The following is an 18,421-nucleotide window of genomic DNA, read 5'->3' as shown; positions in this document are numbered from 1 at the left end:
TGAGGAGAAAAGAGGAGGGCACAAAGAGGTAATAGTCCTCTTTTCACAAGGGAATGGCATGGTCATAGCACACCAGTGCACCCAATACCCAATGACATCTCCAAGCAAAGCAAGATGCATTTGAGACAGGGTACTTTCACACACATTTCAGGGAGTGTTTTGCCCCACTTGCACTGCCACATTTAGCCCGAGAGTTCATATACTCCCACTGCAGCCAAGAGGAGCATTTCCTCTCCATATTTCAGAGATGCATGAGTGCTCTCTATTTGCTTAATACTTTTTACTTCAGGCTTTACATGTCATACAGGATGCTGGGAAGAAAGAAGTCTTCAAGGGAAGGAGTCTGAGTGTCCAGCTATTCCCTTACAAAACATACCCCTCTATCCAAGGCATTTCTGAAGTGCCTGTCACTTTCACCTCTGTGTATGCATGCACCATCCCACACTGCATGTTCTTCCAGTGTTCATTACTTGGGTGTGATCCTGCAAGAACAGCAGCTGGGGCTTCTCTCTTTACAGACTTAACAACAGCACCCCAAGTGCACAGAAGACATAGGAATGTAATCCCGAGGTCATTTATGCAGAAAAAAGGAAGGACAGAAAAACTGCAACAGCAGCATGCTGAACTCCTCTCTCTGAGGTTCTGTGAGAGCCTTCCCCTGGGCTGTGTGTTGCAGGGATTCACAATGATTCCCACTTGGCTCTACAGACAGTGCAGCGTTCCCAGCCCTGTCTCTGGGACTTGCCGCTCTCTGGCCCTTTCCCTCCTTTTTCTCTTGAATTGCACCTTCAGATGCCTCGTTTTCTCTGCACAAGGGAATTTGCACAACTCCATGCAGATGCTCAGTGAACAGCAGATAGCCATCAAACTGATTTGTCATTTATGCTGGTTTTTGTGAACTCTCACACCCAGGGTATTAGCTAGTGGTAACAGAGAAAGCAAGGGAGACCTTTAGGCAGAACCAAAGGCCCATTCTAATGTCCTTCTGAGCATTTGAAACTGGGAACAACTATGCAAGAACTGAGTTTTTCTGCTAGAAGCTATTTTACTACAATTTAAATATTGTGTGTAGATGCTTTGGCTGTTGCCTGCATTGGCTGGGGGAGGCGTATTTAGGTTTGGACCTGTGCRTTATTGCATCTCTTTGCCCATCCCCTTGAGCATGTGTGTGCAAATATTACTGTGTCCCACAAATGCTAAGTACATGTGATACAAAAAAAAATGTCCCCAGTCTCTGTACTGGCTGAGGCACAGCAGTGAGAACAGACTTGAAGGACTGCCCGTCTCAACCATCTCCAAATGCTGGGCCCAGCAACAGCTCCAGGTGTGAGCTGAGAGCCCCACCTACAAATATTTTCACACATGAAGACTAAGTCCTGTAATTGTTGCTTTACCAGCTAAGAAAAATGAAGATTTCTTCTCAGAATAACTTATTCAAGCAGTGTGAAGTATCAGCTGTTCCCCCAATAAGGCAGCAGCTTCCTGTCAAAAGTCTCCATGGGGGGGATTTGTGTCAGCTTCCTGTTTGCAGCTCCCTGCCCTCTGACACTGTGAGGAAGATGATGACAGTGGGGGAGAGGAAGAGATAAATCCATGCCTACCCTGAGGCTTTAAGGCTGTCAAAGGCTATATTTTGATCAGTTTTCCAAAGAACGTAGGATAAAACTGTGCAGTGACAATCCAGGCTCTGCAGCTGATCCTTGAAATATCCTCCCCAACTTCTGCTGTCTCAGTGTGTGTCTTCTTGCTCACACCCCTCTGACAAGAGCAAAGAGGGATGATTGTTTGCCAGTTCACTCCCTTGTCTCCAAAATATCTCCTCTGCTCCCATGTGCCTTTGGACTGACACCTCAGAAACTGCAAGGTCAGAAGGACCTGTTCAAATCATCTGGTGCAACACCTTGTCTAGCCCAGGCCGGAGAATTCAACTCATTCCCTGTCACTGCTCCTTTCACTGCCMTATGTGGGACCCAATAGGGTTCATCGGTTGTCACAAATCTTTCCATCAAAGAGATTTTGGTCAAGTCTCCTCCAAATATCTCCATGAGAAGCCCRGAGTCTCCTGTCCTCACCCCAGTGACACTGTAGCTGTGCTACCAGCTCACTTTTCACCAACCAGGCTCCCGTGCATAACACAGCACCCAGAACTGGACACTGTTGGTAGCACAGACTCGATATCACCTTCTTCTTACTGCTCAGGAGACTCCTGCTTAYATGTGCAAAGCTCATGCTTGCCTCTTCCTCAGAACTTCCCCTCCAAGGCCTGTATTCAGMTGAATTATACCAACTATGTCTGTGCTGTCAGATATGTCAGATCACCCCCTCTGAAACAAAATGGATGTGGTTCTGGGGACAATTTGCTCCAGAGAKAGCTCTCTGCAGGCAGTATGGATGAGACTGCTCCATCCAATACTATCCCAGCAGACAGGGTCCCTACAAGCTCTGCTCCATGCCRTTCCTCTGGGTTTTAAAGCAAACAGCACATCCTCTGCATCATGCTACAGAAGCATCACGCTCTGACAAAGCTGCCTCTGTGACCTGAAAAACARCTACAAATATAATATTCCAAAAAAGCTCAGAGGAGACCCAGACTGAGAGCTAGTTGGAGCCAGGCGTTTTGCTCTGGTGGACTCTACCCTGAGCAWGGGGGAACACAAGACATTTATCTCATTTGGGCCAGGGGATGAGAAGTTGTCTGCGGAGTGGGTGCCTTTAGCAATATAGATGTATACTGTGACAAATTCGTTTCAGGGTCATTGTTTACCCTGTAAGTGTGAGCTGACATTGAGCTGCCCTTTCTTGCTGCTTCTCTCTCTTTCAGTGCTCCATGTCTTCTGCCTTCGTCTCTCTCATCCATCCTTTTCTTGCTCTTTCTCCCAACTTAAATATAAAAATTAGCCTACTGTGGAAAACAAAATAGAGGGACAAGAAAGATGTAGGGGAAAAGGTGAAAGAAAAAAAAATGGARGGAGTAGTGGGATAGTCAGAGGACAAAAAGGTAGAAAGAAATAGAAAGGCGAAGAGACTGAAAAGCAGAGCAGGGCACCACAGCTATGGGAAGAAGATGGAGAAAGATGTGCAGAGAAAACCCAGAACGCTGCAGTCAGGGAAATGCAGAGATAGGAGAGGAAAAGGGGAGTCTGGGAAAGAAAAAGTCTGGCTGGGGAAAAGGAGTCAGCAGGGGAGCAATGAAAGGTGATGATATCACAGGACTTTCATAAAACTTAACAGTGCAGACCCAGCTTACACGCGTCCTTCACAAGGCAGGCAGATACCACAGCTAATGCTTCACCAAGCAGCTGGTGCCCAGGTGGGAAAAGCAGCACGTTGAGTTCTGGAGGTTTCCTACAGGTGAGACCTGCTCAGAGAGTGTTAGCAGCTGCCACAGACRTGATTTTTTAGCAGGACATTTCTGTGGCTAACTGTGATGCCTTCAGCCCCACTGCCTCAGGCTGGCTGGTTCCTCCTCATTCACAGTTTCCATTTGCTTTATCAGTCGCTGATTTTGCTGGTCTCCCTCATTTCCTGTCCCTCCGAGCTCCTTGATTGTGCTTCCCCACTACTGACAAGTCTATGAAAGAAGTGCAGGGTCTCAGGCATTACTGATCTGTCCATCATTTCAACACCATCTCCTAGGAAACAGTGACAGTATAGACAGAGACAAGCTGCACCAGCTCTGGCAAGAGGTGCAGGTGTTCAAGAACACTTTAGAAGCTGAGTACAATGTATCCTTGCTAGGTCTTGTTGGCAGCTCCATAGGAGCTGGGCTCTGTAGGACCTGGCTTCTCTTCTTACCTGTGCCTGGGCTGAGGCATGAGCTGATACTTAGAGAGTGTAGCTCCCTGATAGCATCTTCGCACAGGACTCTGTAAGTAAAGAGGGTGGATTACAAGCGTGGTGATAGAGCCATTCCCACCTGCTCACTGGTATTACCCCGCCAAGGGCAGAGAGAAAGGCATTTTGACAACTGAAGAAACTGCATTTTTAAATTAAGGCTCCAGCCCTTCACTTAAACTATGACACACGTACACATTATCACATTGTCCCCTGTGGGCTTGGAGTAGAAACCGCCTCTTGTACTGCTCCGTCAGCTTTACCTGGGAGAAGAATTGTTAGCTAATTAGCCTGGCATGCATGTGGCTGCATCGCGGGAATGTTTGGAGTTGGGGCCGATCCCAGCACCAGGGTGCCGATGGGAATATGGGCCCCACCCTTCGGACTGGGATAATATTTTTCTAATGCTTTGCACTGGTTGGCTTTGTTTTGCTGAGTTGTTGCTATGCACCTGAGGCTCCGCAAGGGAAGTCAGCTCTCTAGAGGAAACAACACTGGCAAAAAGTCACCAAATCATTGTTCTGGCTGCATTCTGTGTCATGAACAAACACATGAATCTGCACTTGTTTATCGAGAGGCACAAGGGCAGGATTTTGCCGGTTATCCGCAGAGGTGATTTGTCTATTGGACCTGCTAGTCCCAGTGGCAGCAGTTAGCCCCAAAAACAAAACCAGGAAAAGACTAAGTGTTCCCATACAACTTCCAGCACAATCAGCAGCCCTCTTCGAAAGYGCCTTTCAAACAAGAAATGGGAGAGGGAAAAAACAATTAACACTAGAGACTTTATTAAAAAAAAGACAATTCTTCCATTAATCAGACCCTTATCAGCAGCAAGGTGATATAAAGCCAGGGTTTAATTGGAACTGAGCAAATGTGTTTGTGCTGGTGTGGAGAGCCTTGTCTATGCGAGCAGGAATGTGGCCTGCATCCTGTTTTCTTTACTGATGGGGGAGGAATCCATTCCACAATTCCTTGAAAGGCTGCAGCATGTTTTCCACTAGCTCCATGCTGGGCTTGTGAACTGTGTTCCTGTTTCTTAGCATCCTGGACAGCAGCTTTGTGCTCAAAGGGATCCTAAAACACTGGCTATGTTTTTTACAAAAAGAGAAATCATTCCTTCCGTCAGTAGCAACAGGTGTCGCGGCTGCTTGGCACCACGAGCACTTTGCGCTCCTTCCGATTTCCTCAGTGTTGTGGAAGGACAGACAATTCCAGAAGCAGGAAGATATAAGATCCCAAAGCTGGTTTATTTACTACAAACTGACCCCATTATTCACCTGGGCCTTTGCAAAGGGCAAGATAGGAGAAAGCAAGTTTCTTAAGGGACAGAGAGAAGCTCCTTGTGGGTTGAAGCAAGTGGGATTCTGCTCAGTCCTGCAAGATGCTGAGCACTTCCCTGGAGGAGCTGAGTGCCCTCAGCTCTTGTGGAGATCCATGAAGGACAGTGTTCCTGGCAACCTGCAGGGGAAGGTCCTCCGAGCCTTTTGGTCCTTCAATCCTTTCGTGWACCTTTGGGGGCACTTCCTCGTTGCCTTCTTTGTGGTAAACTCTCAGTGACAGTGTTCAACCTCTGACAGCTCCGTGGCTCCATCCCCTGCACTGAGAAGGATCTCTGTGATTCACTGGGGTCTTTCCTCTCTGTCAGGGGTGCTTTTTGGTCGATTACATCTGCACTCTTTTACCATAGCACTTGACTACCTTRTTCCATGGTGGTGTGTTGAAGTTCTGGTGAACTGTTGCCCTGCTTCAATATCACAGCATAAAATATTAAGGTATCTTTAACACTGCAATATGTAAAATCTGTAAATGCCTTTTCTCGTCTTCCTAGTCCCGACCTCTCAAAAGGGAATCATAGTCATATTTCCATCCTCCTTTTTGTCAGTGCAGTGACTGGTGTTTCCAGTGATGACTGCCAGGATGAACAGCCTCAGCCCAAATCCAGCAACCTTTCATGTCATTACTGTGTCCAATTCTGGGCTCCCCAGTACWAGAGAGACATGGCACTGCTGGAGAGAGTCCARCGTAGGGCTACAAAGATGATTAGGGGACTGGAGCATCTCTCTTATGAGGAAAGGCTGAGAGAGCTTGGGCCTGTTTAGCCTGGAGAAGACTGAGAGGAGATCTTATCAATGTATACAAATATCTAAAGGGATGGTATCAAGAAGATGGGGCCAGACTCTTTTCAGTGGTGCCCAGTGACAGGACACGAGGCAACGGGCACAAACTGAAACACAGGAAGTTCCATCTGAACACGAGGGAAAACTTCTTGACTGTGAGGGTGACAGAGCACTGGAACAGGTTGCCCAGAGAGGTTGTGGAGAGTCTCCTTCTCTGGAGATATTCAAAAACCTGCCTGGACGCGATCCTGTGCAACATGCTTTAGGTGACCCTGCTTGAGCAGGGGGCTTGGACTTAGACGATCTCCAGAGGTCCCTTCCAACCTCAACCTTTCTGTGATTCTGTGATTCCTGCATCAAAACTCCATTCAGTTTGGATGGCAATGTCACCAGTCCAAACCTCCGAGGACTGTACTTGGAGCACTGGCCACACAAATATGGAGCTTGGCTTTCATAGGCAGAAGTGGGAATATTACCCAAAAGCAAGTTTGGAGAAGTGTGACAAATCCACCAAGCGTTGCAGCCCAGCATAATTAAGCAGCATTCTTATTCACGTCATCTCCTGGCTCTGGCATAGGTTTTATTATAGTCATTATGAAGACAGATATTACTTTTGGATTGACTCACTTGATGGGTTGATCAGCACTTTATTGTAGCCTCCAGTTATAGCACTTTTTATGGCATCCAGAAGAACTTAACCATTAGTACACTATTAGGAAGCACACTGGCAGCTGATTAAGTTGCTGAAGGTCAAAGACATTTTTCTTAATTGCTCCATGTGTGCTCCCTCCTCCTCCTCCTCCTCCTCCTCCAACGGAGCTGGAGGGAGATCATTCTGTTTTAATAATAAAGTCACAGAGGCATACCTTGTATTTGCCATCAAATCTCCTGGGAGAGGGTCATTCACCATTTAAGATCTTGTCTAAACTGTTATGGTCTCACTGCTGAAATGAACTCTTGGAGATTTTCATGGTGTGTATTGTAAACTACAAAAAAAGCCATCAGGGTGACTTATTGAATTGGTTAACACATGTTGCGACTAATGTGCTATCAGGGTCATAATAAAATGAGTGCATGGATATGCCRAAGGGAGCTCTCTGTCTCTGTGAGGGAAGGCAAGACGATTTTCTAGCTTCTGACAGAGTCTCATGTCTCCCAGGTATATTGCCAGAACAAACCTGCCAAAGACAAGAGATCTGGAGTTCATTGTAGTCTTTCTGATCAGCCTTGCTATTTTTTCCTTTGCAGTGTAGCACATCAGTTGTTTTCCTGTTAATTCATAAAYGGAGGTTGCTCTGCAAGGTGTTCGTATCCTGTCCTTCAGACTGTACCAACCACTCACTGAGCTGTATTTTCAGTGCGCTCCAGGTGCACTACAGGAAYGTATATTTCCAGCACAGACACTTTAACAGAGCCAATGGGATCCTTCGCTTCATTGATGCAACTGGAAAAAAAAAGTGTTTGTGTAAATCAGAAAACAAGTAGCTTTCCCCTCTGTGTTCCTCGTCTCGGCAGTGTGCACCCCTCAGTTTACAGCACAAGGCTAAAGGGAGGATACTCCYTCACTGAACTGCCTCCAAACAAGTCATTGCCAGAGATGGACTGTGAGCCCTTGAAAGCAACAGTCAGCTTTGTGCTCCTGTGGAAGGTGCATGTCCAGTGCTGGGACATGGTTCTGCTGAATGCTTTCTTCAGTTACAGGGCAAGTTGAAGGCTTCAGCTCCCTTCTTGCACAGCCTGTTGCTAAGGGTGCTCACACGTCCCATGCTACACCAAGCTCCTTTGCAGGATTACGGATATACTTACCTGGAGCTCATTGCCAGGGTGGGGCGTGAGCCTGTATTCCTTACCCAGTACAGCTAACAACTACAGTACTAAGCTATGTGATTACTTAATCTGACTGTGCCCATTTAATTTTTTTGTTTCAGCTTCCACCCTCTCCCGAGCCTTCTGTTCTCATCTGAGATGAGAAACTAAAATCACTAGAACTTGTTTCTATGGTAAAATACACCTGCAAAAGCTTGATGGTTCTGGCAATCTCTCACATTTCAGAATCTCAGACAGGTATTTAGATGCTCATGGGGACTTCATCTTTCAGCTCTGGAGTTGTCTGACCCAGCAGAGTTCACTAAACTAGCAGAAATCTCCTCCCTGCTTTCTCCCAAGTTAGATTTCCACTAGCTCAGTGATCTCGATTATCCCACTGAAGTTTAGAATAGCACCAGAGCCAATGCAAAGGGAGCAATGTGGGGGATGAGGACAGAGGAGTGCAGGCTTGCTCTGCTGCAGGTTTTTAGGTCCATCAMGTCACTTCAGGAAGCCTCTCCCTCCAGGGGTTTAGTGAAATCATCTCTCCTTTACAGGGCAGCCTTCTGGAGCTGTTCTGTGAAGAGGAACAAGCTATTTCCTTTTGATGAGGGAGTGGTAAGGTCGCCTCAAAGGTGTTATGGAAGTTAGATGGGGGAGAGGCCCCCAGTTACTCATCAGTGAGTGGGTGTGAGGTTGAGGAAAGGATTTTAAAGAGGCTCAGATGTAACATAATGCTCCTGCTGAGAGTGTCAGAGGAAGGTGTGACAGATGGGGAATGTTTCACCCAAGAGTTTTACACTGGCTCTACCTGCCACAGTCTCACTGCCTTGCACTTTCTTACCAATCCCCTCTTAGAGGAAGTGGTTAAGGGTTAAACCTGAGACCTAGTTCTCATGGGAGGGATTTCAGTGTTCTCTACTTCACTGTCCGCTGAATCAGATAAGTCAGGGGATTTCAGGACAATTGAGACTTCAGTCCTAGAGAGAGATAAAGGAGAAAGCTGTAAGTGTTGGGGAGAAGACTTAAACTAGGATGCTCACAGACTTGAAACTCCACCTTGGTAACCCTCTCAGCCTTGAGCCTTCTTTGAAATTGAGCTGGACAAAATCTGGGCTTGAGGAGCCCAAGAATTAATCTCTTTACCTGCAACTTCACATAAACTGGGAAGCTGAATGGCCTGTGACTCTTCCTGCTTCTTCTCCTGCTGTAGGAAGTCCTTGTGTGGAAGCATATGGAATGTTGTAGTGAGGCCACAAACTGTGGTCAGGTACTGTAATATCTACACCTGGGCAGCACCCCACAGCTAGAACACCTCGAAGATATGTGATACAGCCGATCCACAGACAGCTCACAGGCCTCTGACAGCAGGCATGAATAATATTAGCTTATTTTGCTGTGCATCCGCTCGTTCTGGGCTCTAGCCTGCTGAAGAGAACTGGTCAAGTCAATAATCTTTGTACCCAGGAATATTGGTTCTAGGGACAAGAGTCGKCAACTTTCAATATAGAAACTTGATCAAGCTCTGCATTTTCTTTGGCCAGAACTGCCCATTGACATGTGCACATCCCTCAGTCTGAAGGCTGCATGCCAGGCCAGTGGGTTATAATGTGGCCGTGGCTGAGTGGGTGGGAGCTCCTAAACTCATTCTCAGCAATGAAGGAGGCTGAGGAAGCCCGGTTTCATTTAACGACATTATTGTAAGCTTGACTTTACAGCACAAGAGTTCACAGGAGATACACAGGCCTCAGTGTCTCAGAGCTTTGGCTTTAGTCACACAGAGAAGTGACTATTTACTTTAACAGATGGAATATTGTAAAAAGAGACCCAGCTGCTGGACAGGCCAGCAGTAGTGTCTGGAAGGTACATATTGCTGCTCCATATCACAGCCTTCACAGGACCACTGGCCTCGCCACTCAGGCCAGAAGTGTTGAAACCAAAGGTATTGGGACCAGCTGCTGACCCATGGGAAAGCATCACCCTACGCCCATTATGCAACATCTCTTCCCCTCCTGTTGCACCCAAGGTCTTATTATTTAAGGCCCAGCTCTTCTGTGGGGTGATCCAAACAAAAACAGAGCAAAATAATAAAATGCTGGACAAGAAAATAATCTAGCAGAGCATATATCTGCTGTGGGCAGCTTCTGCTTTCCCTGGAAGTATCAAAGCCTGGCAGAGACTTTGAGCAGGCAACAGTCCAAACACACCTCGCTGAAGGCACTCTTCTGTTTTTATATTAACATATCCACTCCCAAGCAGCACCCATCCATGCAGCCAATGTGAGATGTGAATGAAGTTACATCAGAAAACATGTTTTTTAACCTGATGGTGACAGAACTGTCCCACAGTACAGAAGGAAAGTTACCTGCTTGCAGGCTAGCTAGAAAGGTCTCTTCTTCAGGAATTCCTGCTGCAGGAAAAATGCCAGAATCCTATTCAGGGCACAAGACTTCTTGATTTATGGCAATTGTCAATCATATGAAGGATTGCTGAACCAAAAAGTCATAACTTAGAAAATACGGCATCACTTATACTTAGAACTGGCTTAGGAAGTTACCTCTTTCCTGAATTTCCCTCCTTAATGAAGGTTTGTTATCCTGTTCTTTCCTTTTATATATGAAAACTTATAAAATATGCCTTCTTCGAACTACTTGACCTAATCCTTATCATTGAATTCAATAACCTCAAAATGAACACAGTCTTATCTTCTCCCTTTTCACCCTAATTAAGACGCTTTTAAGCATCTCCCTTCTCTTTTGCCCTTGGGTGATACTTACTTAGCTCTTGTAATTAAAATTGCACCCGAAGGACCGGGCACTGTACAGACATTGGCATTATTCCCAATTGGTGGGGTTACCACCAAGCTCGTCCAGTCCCTCAGCATTTTATGGGACATTTTGAGAGGTCTTATATGAGAGCCTAATGAGGAGCTCTCCTGAGGTTTTGTGATCAGGGCCTTGGGGGACTTTTATGGATGCCTGGCCTGAGGTATTTTTATCCTGCTTTTCCAGAAATGTTGACTTTCAGTATTTCTCTCCAGAGAACTCACCAGAGAGTCCAAGGCTTCCCCAGTTGAATGCGGAGAGCTAGCCCTGGAAAATTTACCGTAGTTCAGCTTCATGAGGAAATTTTTCTCCATTAACTGATCTTAGAGCCAGAAGAAAAGAAATGGGTTAGTTCAAATCTTCCCTCACCCAGTCAGGAAGTCTTGCTTCAATCACACATGCTGCAGCAGAGTTAGGGAGTGCTTCTCAGACACACTTCTGGCAAAGGCGAAGCGCTCCTCTTGTTATTACCCTTAGAAACAGTCGGGCCTTGGGCTGTCCAAGTAGGGATGGTTTCATTCTCTACAAGGAGGGGAAGGCAAGCCTTTTTTCAGGCTGACTAAGGTCATATTTCTTCTGTGATTTAAGAAAGACAAAAAAAGGCTGGGCCTGACTAACACTAGCTTAATAGACATTCTTGACGATGTGGAAATCTTTCCCAGGAAATGAATGAAATGCCGCTAGCCCTCAGCTTCCTCATTCACACCACCTGACATCAGCTGAAGCAGGACACCTTGGAAATTACAGAAAACAGGCAAAATTTTCAGGCCTGTTCTGGGACAAAGCTGAGCAGAAAGGGGAAGAATAGCACCTTAGATTTCATATATAGGAGATTTAAGCCTGTTCTGTGTTGCAAGGTATGTTTTTTCCCTTCATTTTCTCTCACACTTTTTCTGGCATTTTAAGGCACTTTTTGTCATGGCATTTAAAGTCATAGAAAGCACACATCTGAAGAAATGTAATTTTCACCTGTCACCCTGTCAAAGGGCAGAAGTCCTGGGTCATGGGAGATGCAGTTCAGCCAAGAATGTTGGGCAATAGGAAAGGACAAGGGCTGTAGTTCTCCAAACTACAGTTCCCAGGAAGCTATGCAAACCCCCAAAGAAGTGCATTAGTGCAAGGCATGCAAAAAGCACGTTACTAGCTATTATTTTAATATTTCTTTTTACTCCCCTCCTCACAGTTGCACCATGTAATTCACTGAATTGACTATGGCAGAAAAATCTATGTGGTCTTCATGCAGAGCTTTTAATGCATGATGAGCTTTTCTTTTAACTGTACTTGAAAAAAAAAAAATGCAACAACACACACTCAGATCTAAAAGACAGTGGAGGCTGGAGAGGCTATGTGGTCTTTCAGTCCCTGTGAGTCTCATACCCACGATCACATTGCTGCTAAGAAGACCTGTAGCACAGGGCTCCACCATAGGAAACCACAGACAGGATTACTTGGCACGAGGATTCAAACTGCTCTCAGCATCCATAGTCTTCAGTACCCCAGGCTGGGGATCGTTTCATATCTATGTTCCCATAGACATCCAGAAAGGAACAAGGTATTTCTTTTTTTTTCCACTTAAATCAGCTAGATGAATTCACTATGAACTGAGAGTTGCTAAGGACGTTGCACAAAACTGCATAGCATGCCCATTTTCACCCAGCTGTGCAACCCCACTCACTTCCACAGTATTTTAGTCCATCTGTGTTTCTTTTGCTCCAGCCACCACCATCCAGACATGTAATAAGAAAGAAAAATAGTATTGACTTTTGTCATTATTTATTACAAATTAAAGTTTAAAAATTATCATCTAAAAACCAATAGATTTAAATAAATATACAGATGTCAGGATGCTACATATGGAATGTGTGCAATAAGTTACTAAAAGAAAAGACATCATACACACACAAGGAGATATACATAGTACTTTACAGCAGTAGTTTTATTTTAAATTACTAGGCTCACATTAAACCATGTGCAAAGTTTCCTTTGGAACAAACCCTTTCAGGATTTTCTAGAATGACTGAAACCTTTAGAAGGTCAAATAGAAAAAGTTTCTCTGCAGCTTTGGGGACCAAATGATCTGTCTGTTGTTTCATTTATGATACAACCAGTTGGTCTCATTTTCTCCCCCTCTAGGGCTTACAATAAAATTAAAGAAATATTTTGCATGTCCAATGGGACTACACTTGCAACAGCCACAGATTTTGGTTCACCACCAACTTCAAGCAGCCTCTTAAAATGCTCATGTGTAATACTGGATGGGCAGCGAGGGGGGCCAAACAGTGGTTCCAGGAGAGCAATTATTTATCTGCACTAACCAGATGACAGTTGCAGCCGTGCTTTAGAATAGAAGTTAATCTGCCCAGGCAAATGAAAGTGCATTTGTAATACAGCTCCAAAGCCTTAAGACTGTTTGCCTACAGGATGGGTTTCAAGGCTCTGGGCTCAGTGTTCTTCCAAATTATTCCTGCCCCTCCTCTGGGCCAGCAGCACTGTGCTGCTCCAGGCCTGGCGAAGTGGCCAGGATTTTGGCTTTTGTTTAAATCCAACCCTTTCTAAGGATGTGCAGACAGTGCCATGCTCTCATCTTGGTGATCTTTTTCTCCACATTAATCCCACCCGGCTGCCCCTTGCCTAATGCATTCTCTATTCAGGTTAGACTTCTCTTAGTGACATGCTATTCATGCTGGTCATTTATTATAGAGTCTGACTCAGAGACCTGATCTAAGCGAAGCAGCAAGCAAGCCTTTGCGTGCTATTTTCCCACCACCCATCTTCTCTGCCCCTAGCCTCTCCTTTCAGGCAGAGCTGAAAGAAAGCTGGGATGCTAGGTTAAGAGGTGGAAGTTCTCTGCTCCACAAGGGATATGTCTAAGGAGATGAGACAGATTCATACCACTGAACTCACCCAGACTAGCAGCTTGGCTCTGCACCTAACCTAGCAGGGCTCCTTCCCCAGGTTACAGGTGGCTCTATGCATTGGGCTTCTGCCCAGATGTGGCAGGAGATGCTACAGAAATACAACTCCACTTGAGCCTCCCCATCCCTGTTGCCTCTGTACCCAGTGGGCAGGGGTCATGCTTGGATTTGATGCAAGCTCAGATGTAAACAAGCTATCCTCCATCCAAACAAGAACCACTTAAAGATGGTCCTTCAGTTAATTAGCCAGAGAACGTCACTGACTACTCAGTTGGCTTTCAGGCTTGTAGAAGATTCATTATTGTAAGAGCTGGGAGCTGTTTTATAATGGGAGTCTTATTCATATGCACATCGCACTGTCTGACAAGTAAGAGAAAAAAGCGCAAAGATGGGCCCAGGCAGGCCCTACTGGAATCAGTTTATCCCCGTCTACAATGGCCAGCCAAACCATGTTTGAATGGAGTCAAGCTGGAACCATGTTCAAACATGGTTCAAAGGCAGAGTAGACCAGGCCTGTGATATGGGAGTTCAGTGCTGCCAGGTCCAGAACTGCACGTAGTTGTTTGCTTTGTAAGTGATTCAACTGCCCAGGGTGGGCTGACCATCTGTCTAGGCATCCAGTGCAGAGTTTAGCTGATACTCTACCAGTAAGACCCTTGCCTGATCCAAGAAGGCACAATTCAGCTCCACAACACATCTATGACTGTATAGAGAGATTCTGTTTTCCCTTTACAACAGTCTCTGGAGTGCATGCAGTACTGGTTCACGCAACAGGAGCATGGAGACTTCCACTTCTTCCCCCTTCCGCTTACGGCCATTCCTTCAGCTCTAACTACCAATAGCGGAGTTAGTGGCACCCACAGGACTCCAAATTCTTCTGGTGAACTTGGTTTGCACCTGTTTCTTATCTCTTTTTCTTCCAGATGTTTTTCTTCCAAGGCAAAACTGTTGGCTGAGCATTCCTCTGAGAACGGTGCTGCTGTTTGCCAAACTGCAAACTGGAGATGGCAAGATCCCTGTAAACAGAAGAGACAAGACATTCAGTTTCCCATCCACTTCTTACCTCTCAACAATAGCCTGCATTAGGACATTTATCTGCTGTTCACCAAGTTCTTTTGCAAAGTAGAAGATGGGAGAAGGAAGGGGGTGGGGGGGAATTCTAGCTGTGGCTGCATTAAGTCACAGCAGAAATCCAGCTGTAACAAAATCCTGTTTCCACTAGTGGCCAGTGATGAAGGCTTAAAGGAGGGTCATGCCCTGCTGCATCCCAAGCACTACGTCAAGATCTGCCCTCCAGAGACTGCTCTCAAAGCATCTGGTTTAACTGCAACCAGTGGGCCAGTCTTCTTTGAATTTGCCAACTCCCTTTAACTTATTTACTCTTCTGGAATCCACAACACCTTCCAGCAACAACTGCCACAATTCAATTCTTCAGTGTGAGAAGAGCTATTTCCTTTGGTCCAAAGCTACTTTCCAATCATGTCCCCTGCACGCCCCTCCCCCCCTTCTCGTACATCACCTATTCACTTGTTCCATATCAGAGGAACTTCCCCCACTCCAATGAAGAATTATATTTCACATACTATTGCCCCAGTTTTGGAGGGGGCTAATGACCCTCATTCCCTTAGCCTTTAGCCTCCAATCGTTTATAAAGGGAGCAGAAAGAGTCAAGTCCACTAACTTAAATGAAGACCATAGGGAGAAGCCACATCAAATCTGAGTAGAAACTACAGTCTGGGGTCACAACCCTAGATTTTAAAGTGTTTACGAGGGAAGGTTAGAGTTAGTTAAAATGGCACGCTCACCTGAGAGCTCTCAGCAGGCCATGCTGGGAAGGCCTCATGCCACTGCTCTGCGGAGTCTTCATCGACACTCCAGAACTCGCTGGGAGCTTCGCACTCTGGAGGTACCTAATAAGCAAGAAAAGATATACATAAGGCACTCACATCCAGCCATGATATGGCAGGTACCAGGGGGAGTGTTGCTCTAACATCCCTGATGACACTTGAATGCATGTTTTTTGAAGGGTTAATTGCAGCTATTTATAGATCACATTTACTGTTATCCTTTTTCTGTCAGACCCCATTCAATTCATCATTACATTTAATGACTATTTTTTTAGTTATTCCTTTGATATGAAATCAAAGACAGATCTCTACAGTAACTTTGTTCCCCACCTCTCCACTGTGTAAGCACACCTGTACACCGCTGGCTGAAGTGAGACAACTTACTGAGAGCCTTTATGCACTATAGAGAGAGCAGGCTACAGAGAACTACAGAAGATATTTGAGCACTGAGCCCCAGCTCCCAGCAATACTGCTCTCCTGAAGCCTCTCTCCCACCTGAGCAACGCAGGAGATGCTGGTGTCTCAAGGCCAGMTTCATACCTTCCGCTCACCCCTCTCCCAACTTGTTGCTTGCATCTCCCTTCCCAGGAGCACACCCAGCACTTCCTCAGCCTCCTGGCCCAAGGAGGGATGGAGGTAACACTGTTTCATATCAACCAGTAAAGACACTATTGTACAGCAAAAACACCCCAGTGACACTTTGCCAGAGCTTCTTGGGAGGGGTATGAAAGCCACTAGACAAGTTCCAGCTGTTTGCAGAGAGCTGCACAGACAGCCCTAGGGAGTTTGCAGAGTTACTCTTGCTCCTAAGCTTTGGCCCTCTGGTTGCACCCTTGACGGCAGACCCCAACGGCAGTGAGATCTGAAGGCAGGGCATCCCCCAGACCTGTTCAACTTACCCAGGCTTCGCCTGGCAGAAGGTGGCACAGATGCTGTCCCTTGAGTGCGAGCACTCGCACCTGCTCAGCGATCTCTTGCGACGCCTTGGCGGGCTTCCCAAGCCATAGGGAGCGGTATGTCTGTTAAAAACAAAAGAAATCAGCTATGCAGCTAACTTTATTGGCCAATAGGTTTATAATAGTCTTGGAAGGCAGCCAAGCCAGTGCCATAATAACAAGAGACTCATCTATAAACATAAGGTGAAAAGGCCACTGATATTTCCAAGCCTTTAAAATACAGCTCCTCTCCTACCTACTGTTTTCCCCACCCTACCCCTCCCARGGAGATTGTTGTGCCAGGGCTAGGACATGCTGCGTTGCAAGCGGAGTTTGTTTTCCTTACTGCAGCTCAGGCACCCATGCAAGTGCTGCCACACAGACCAAATTATGAGAGCTGGTAGGTCACTGGTGTGCTGAACTGCGCAAGGAGTACAGCTGCCTCAGTACACCAGCCTCCAGCAAAGAGTGGCCACTTTCTCAAGCACAGAGGTCTTCCCACTCCCCCTCACCCCCAGCAGTTTTTATGCCCAGGACATATTAAAAATCAAGATATCTTGAGGCCATAACAGGCTCTTCTGATCACAGGATACTTTCAGAGCTGTTAAGTGAGTTCGATCCTTGATCACAATCTATTCTTCCAGTGTTTAGGATTGGCAGTGACTGCAGCCACTCTCAGAGCAAGCAGTTAGTTGTAATTGCGCATTAGCAGGCATGATTATAACCACACCTGAGTAAGTGTGTTTTGATACAAAGTGATGGCCATTGGTCTGAAACTGCCTGGAAATCTGCTTTAGCATTCTTGAGGGCAGGACTTGGCAGCCACAAGACGTTAGTGCCAACCCACCACTGCCTAATTAACAATACTGGCAGCCAGCAGTCAGGGTTGCAATTTGCAAGAGAAAAAAGTAACTTTCCTGACTTGCTGCAAGTTCTAACACCTTGGTGTTACTTTCACCTTGCTGAGGTACGAATTTCAAAAAAAGATAATCCAGGAGGAGGCAGCATCCTGTGCTTTCTTCCCCCTCCCCTCTGGGGAATACTGGAACTCCTGAGCAGAAGCAGTTAGTCCCTTTCTAGAAGTTGGAAACGGCTGAACTCGCAGCACTCCCCAGAGCAGGTGCTACAAGAATCTCACAGGACTGGGACACTTTCTCACCTTCCTCTCACCTATCCCCATCCTTGGTCAGAAAGGCCAGTCATTTGCTCATCAACAGCCATGTCCCCCAGAAAGCCACATTCATGCTCACCCAGGTGTGTTGACCCAGATAATATCCAGGTGACAGAAGTAAATGCATTCCTTATCCAGCCAGCTGTTGCAGGAACATCGCTTGGTCCTCAGGTGTGCAGTGCTGGCTGCAGCACGGTGGGAATCCAGAGGAGGATGGCCCAMACCTGCAGCAGAAGGAGGAAGGGGTCAGTCACGGGCTCGGTGCTAGAGCGCTGGAATGCCCCTCCGTATGTCACCTCTGCAATCACACCTCCAGCACGGATCCCGCCGATTTCATATGCGGGCACTTTTACAGTAGGCGCAGCCTTGCCGATTAGGCTGCAGGATCCTAAAGGACTCGCATAACCCCGGGAGCTGGGGAGGCTGCCCCGGAGCAGGAGCACGGCGGAGCCGCCGAGCTGCACCCCAGCCGTGCCCCCCACCCCCGGAGCGGCCCCGGCGGGACACCCCGGAGCCGGGCACCTTCCGCGCAGCCCCGCTCCCCGCGGCGCAGGGGTCCCGCGGGCGCCGAGCCCCCTCCAGCCCGGGGCTCACCGTCTTCCAGGAGGGCGCAGAGGGCGAGCGCCAGCAGCACGGCGCCGGCGGGGTGGCTGAGCATGGCGACGGCGAGCCTGGGGCTGGCACGGCTTTGCAAGAGGCTTTGAGGGTTTGGGGTTTTTCTTCCCCCCTTCTTCTTCTTTTTTTTTTTTTTTTCCTCTCCTCCTTTTTCTTCCCCTGCCCTGCTTCTCCGCGCAGTGCTTTAGCAAGAGCTGCCGAGAAGCCTCTGGAGTCAGCGGGTGCCTGGCAGGTGCTTTATAGCCCCGCCGCCGCCGCGTCACGGCCCCGCTCCGCCCCGCAGCGTGCAGCGGCCCGCGGGGGCAAACACTCGGGGCGCGGGCACGCGTGGGCGCCGGGCGCTCCGCGGGGCCGCG

At 47.1% G+C, this 18,421-nt stretch overlaps 1 protein-coding gene across 1 annotated transcript; it reads right to left on the bottom strand.

Moving 5' to 3' along the window:
* Nucleotides 1-14,401: 14,401 nt before the first annotated feature.
* Nucleotides 14,402-18,108, bottom strand: EDN2 (endothelin 2). The gene is made up of 5 exons (XM_026076396.1): nucleotides 18,045-18,108; nucleotides 17,530-17,674; nucleotides 16,244-16,363; nucleotides 15,303-15,407; nucleotides 14,402-14,513 (listed from the first exon to the last, which is right to left on the bottom strand). Exons 1-5 carry the CDS (start codon nucleotides 18,106-18,108, stop codon nucleotides 14,402-14,404), a joined length of 546 nt encoding a protein of 181 aa, XP_025932181.1.
* Between the last annotated feature and the right edge of the window lie 313 nt (nucleotides 18,109-18,421).

The sequence above is a fragment of the Apteryx rowi genome, unplaced genomic scaffold, assembly GCF_003343035.1.
Source record: "Apteryx rowi isolate R43461 unplaced genomic scaffold, aptRow1 scaffold_43, whole genome shotgun sequence".
Lineage (NCBI taxonomy): Eukaryota > Metazoa > Chordata > Aves > Apterygiformes > Apterygidae > Apteryx > Apteryx rowi.
The sequence above is the reverse complement of the archived record's forward strand: the minus strand, read 5'-3'. Positions and strand labels throughout refer to the sequence as shown.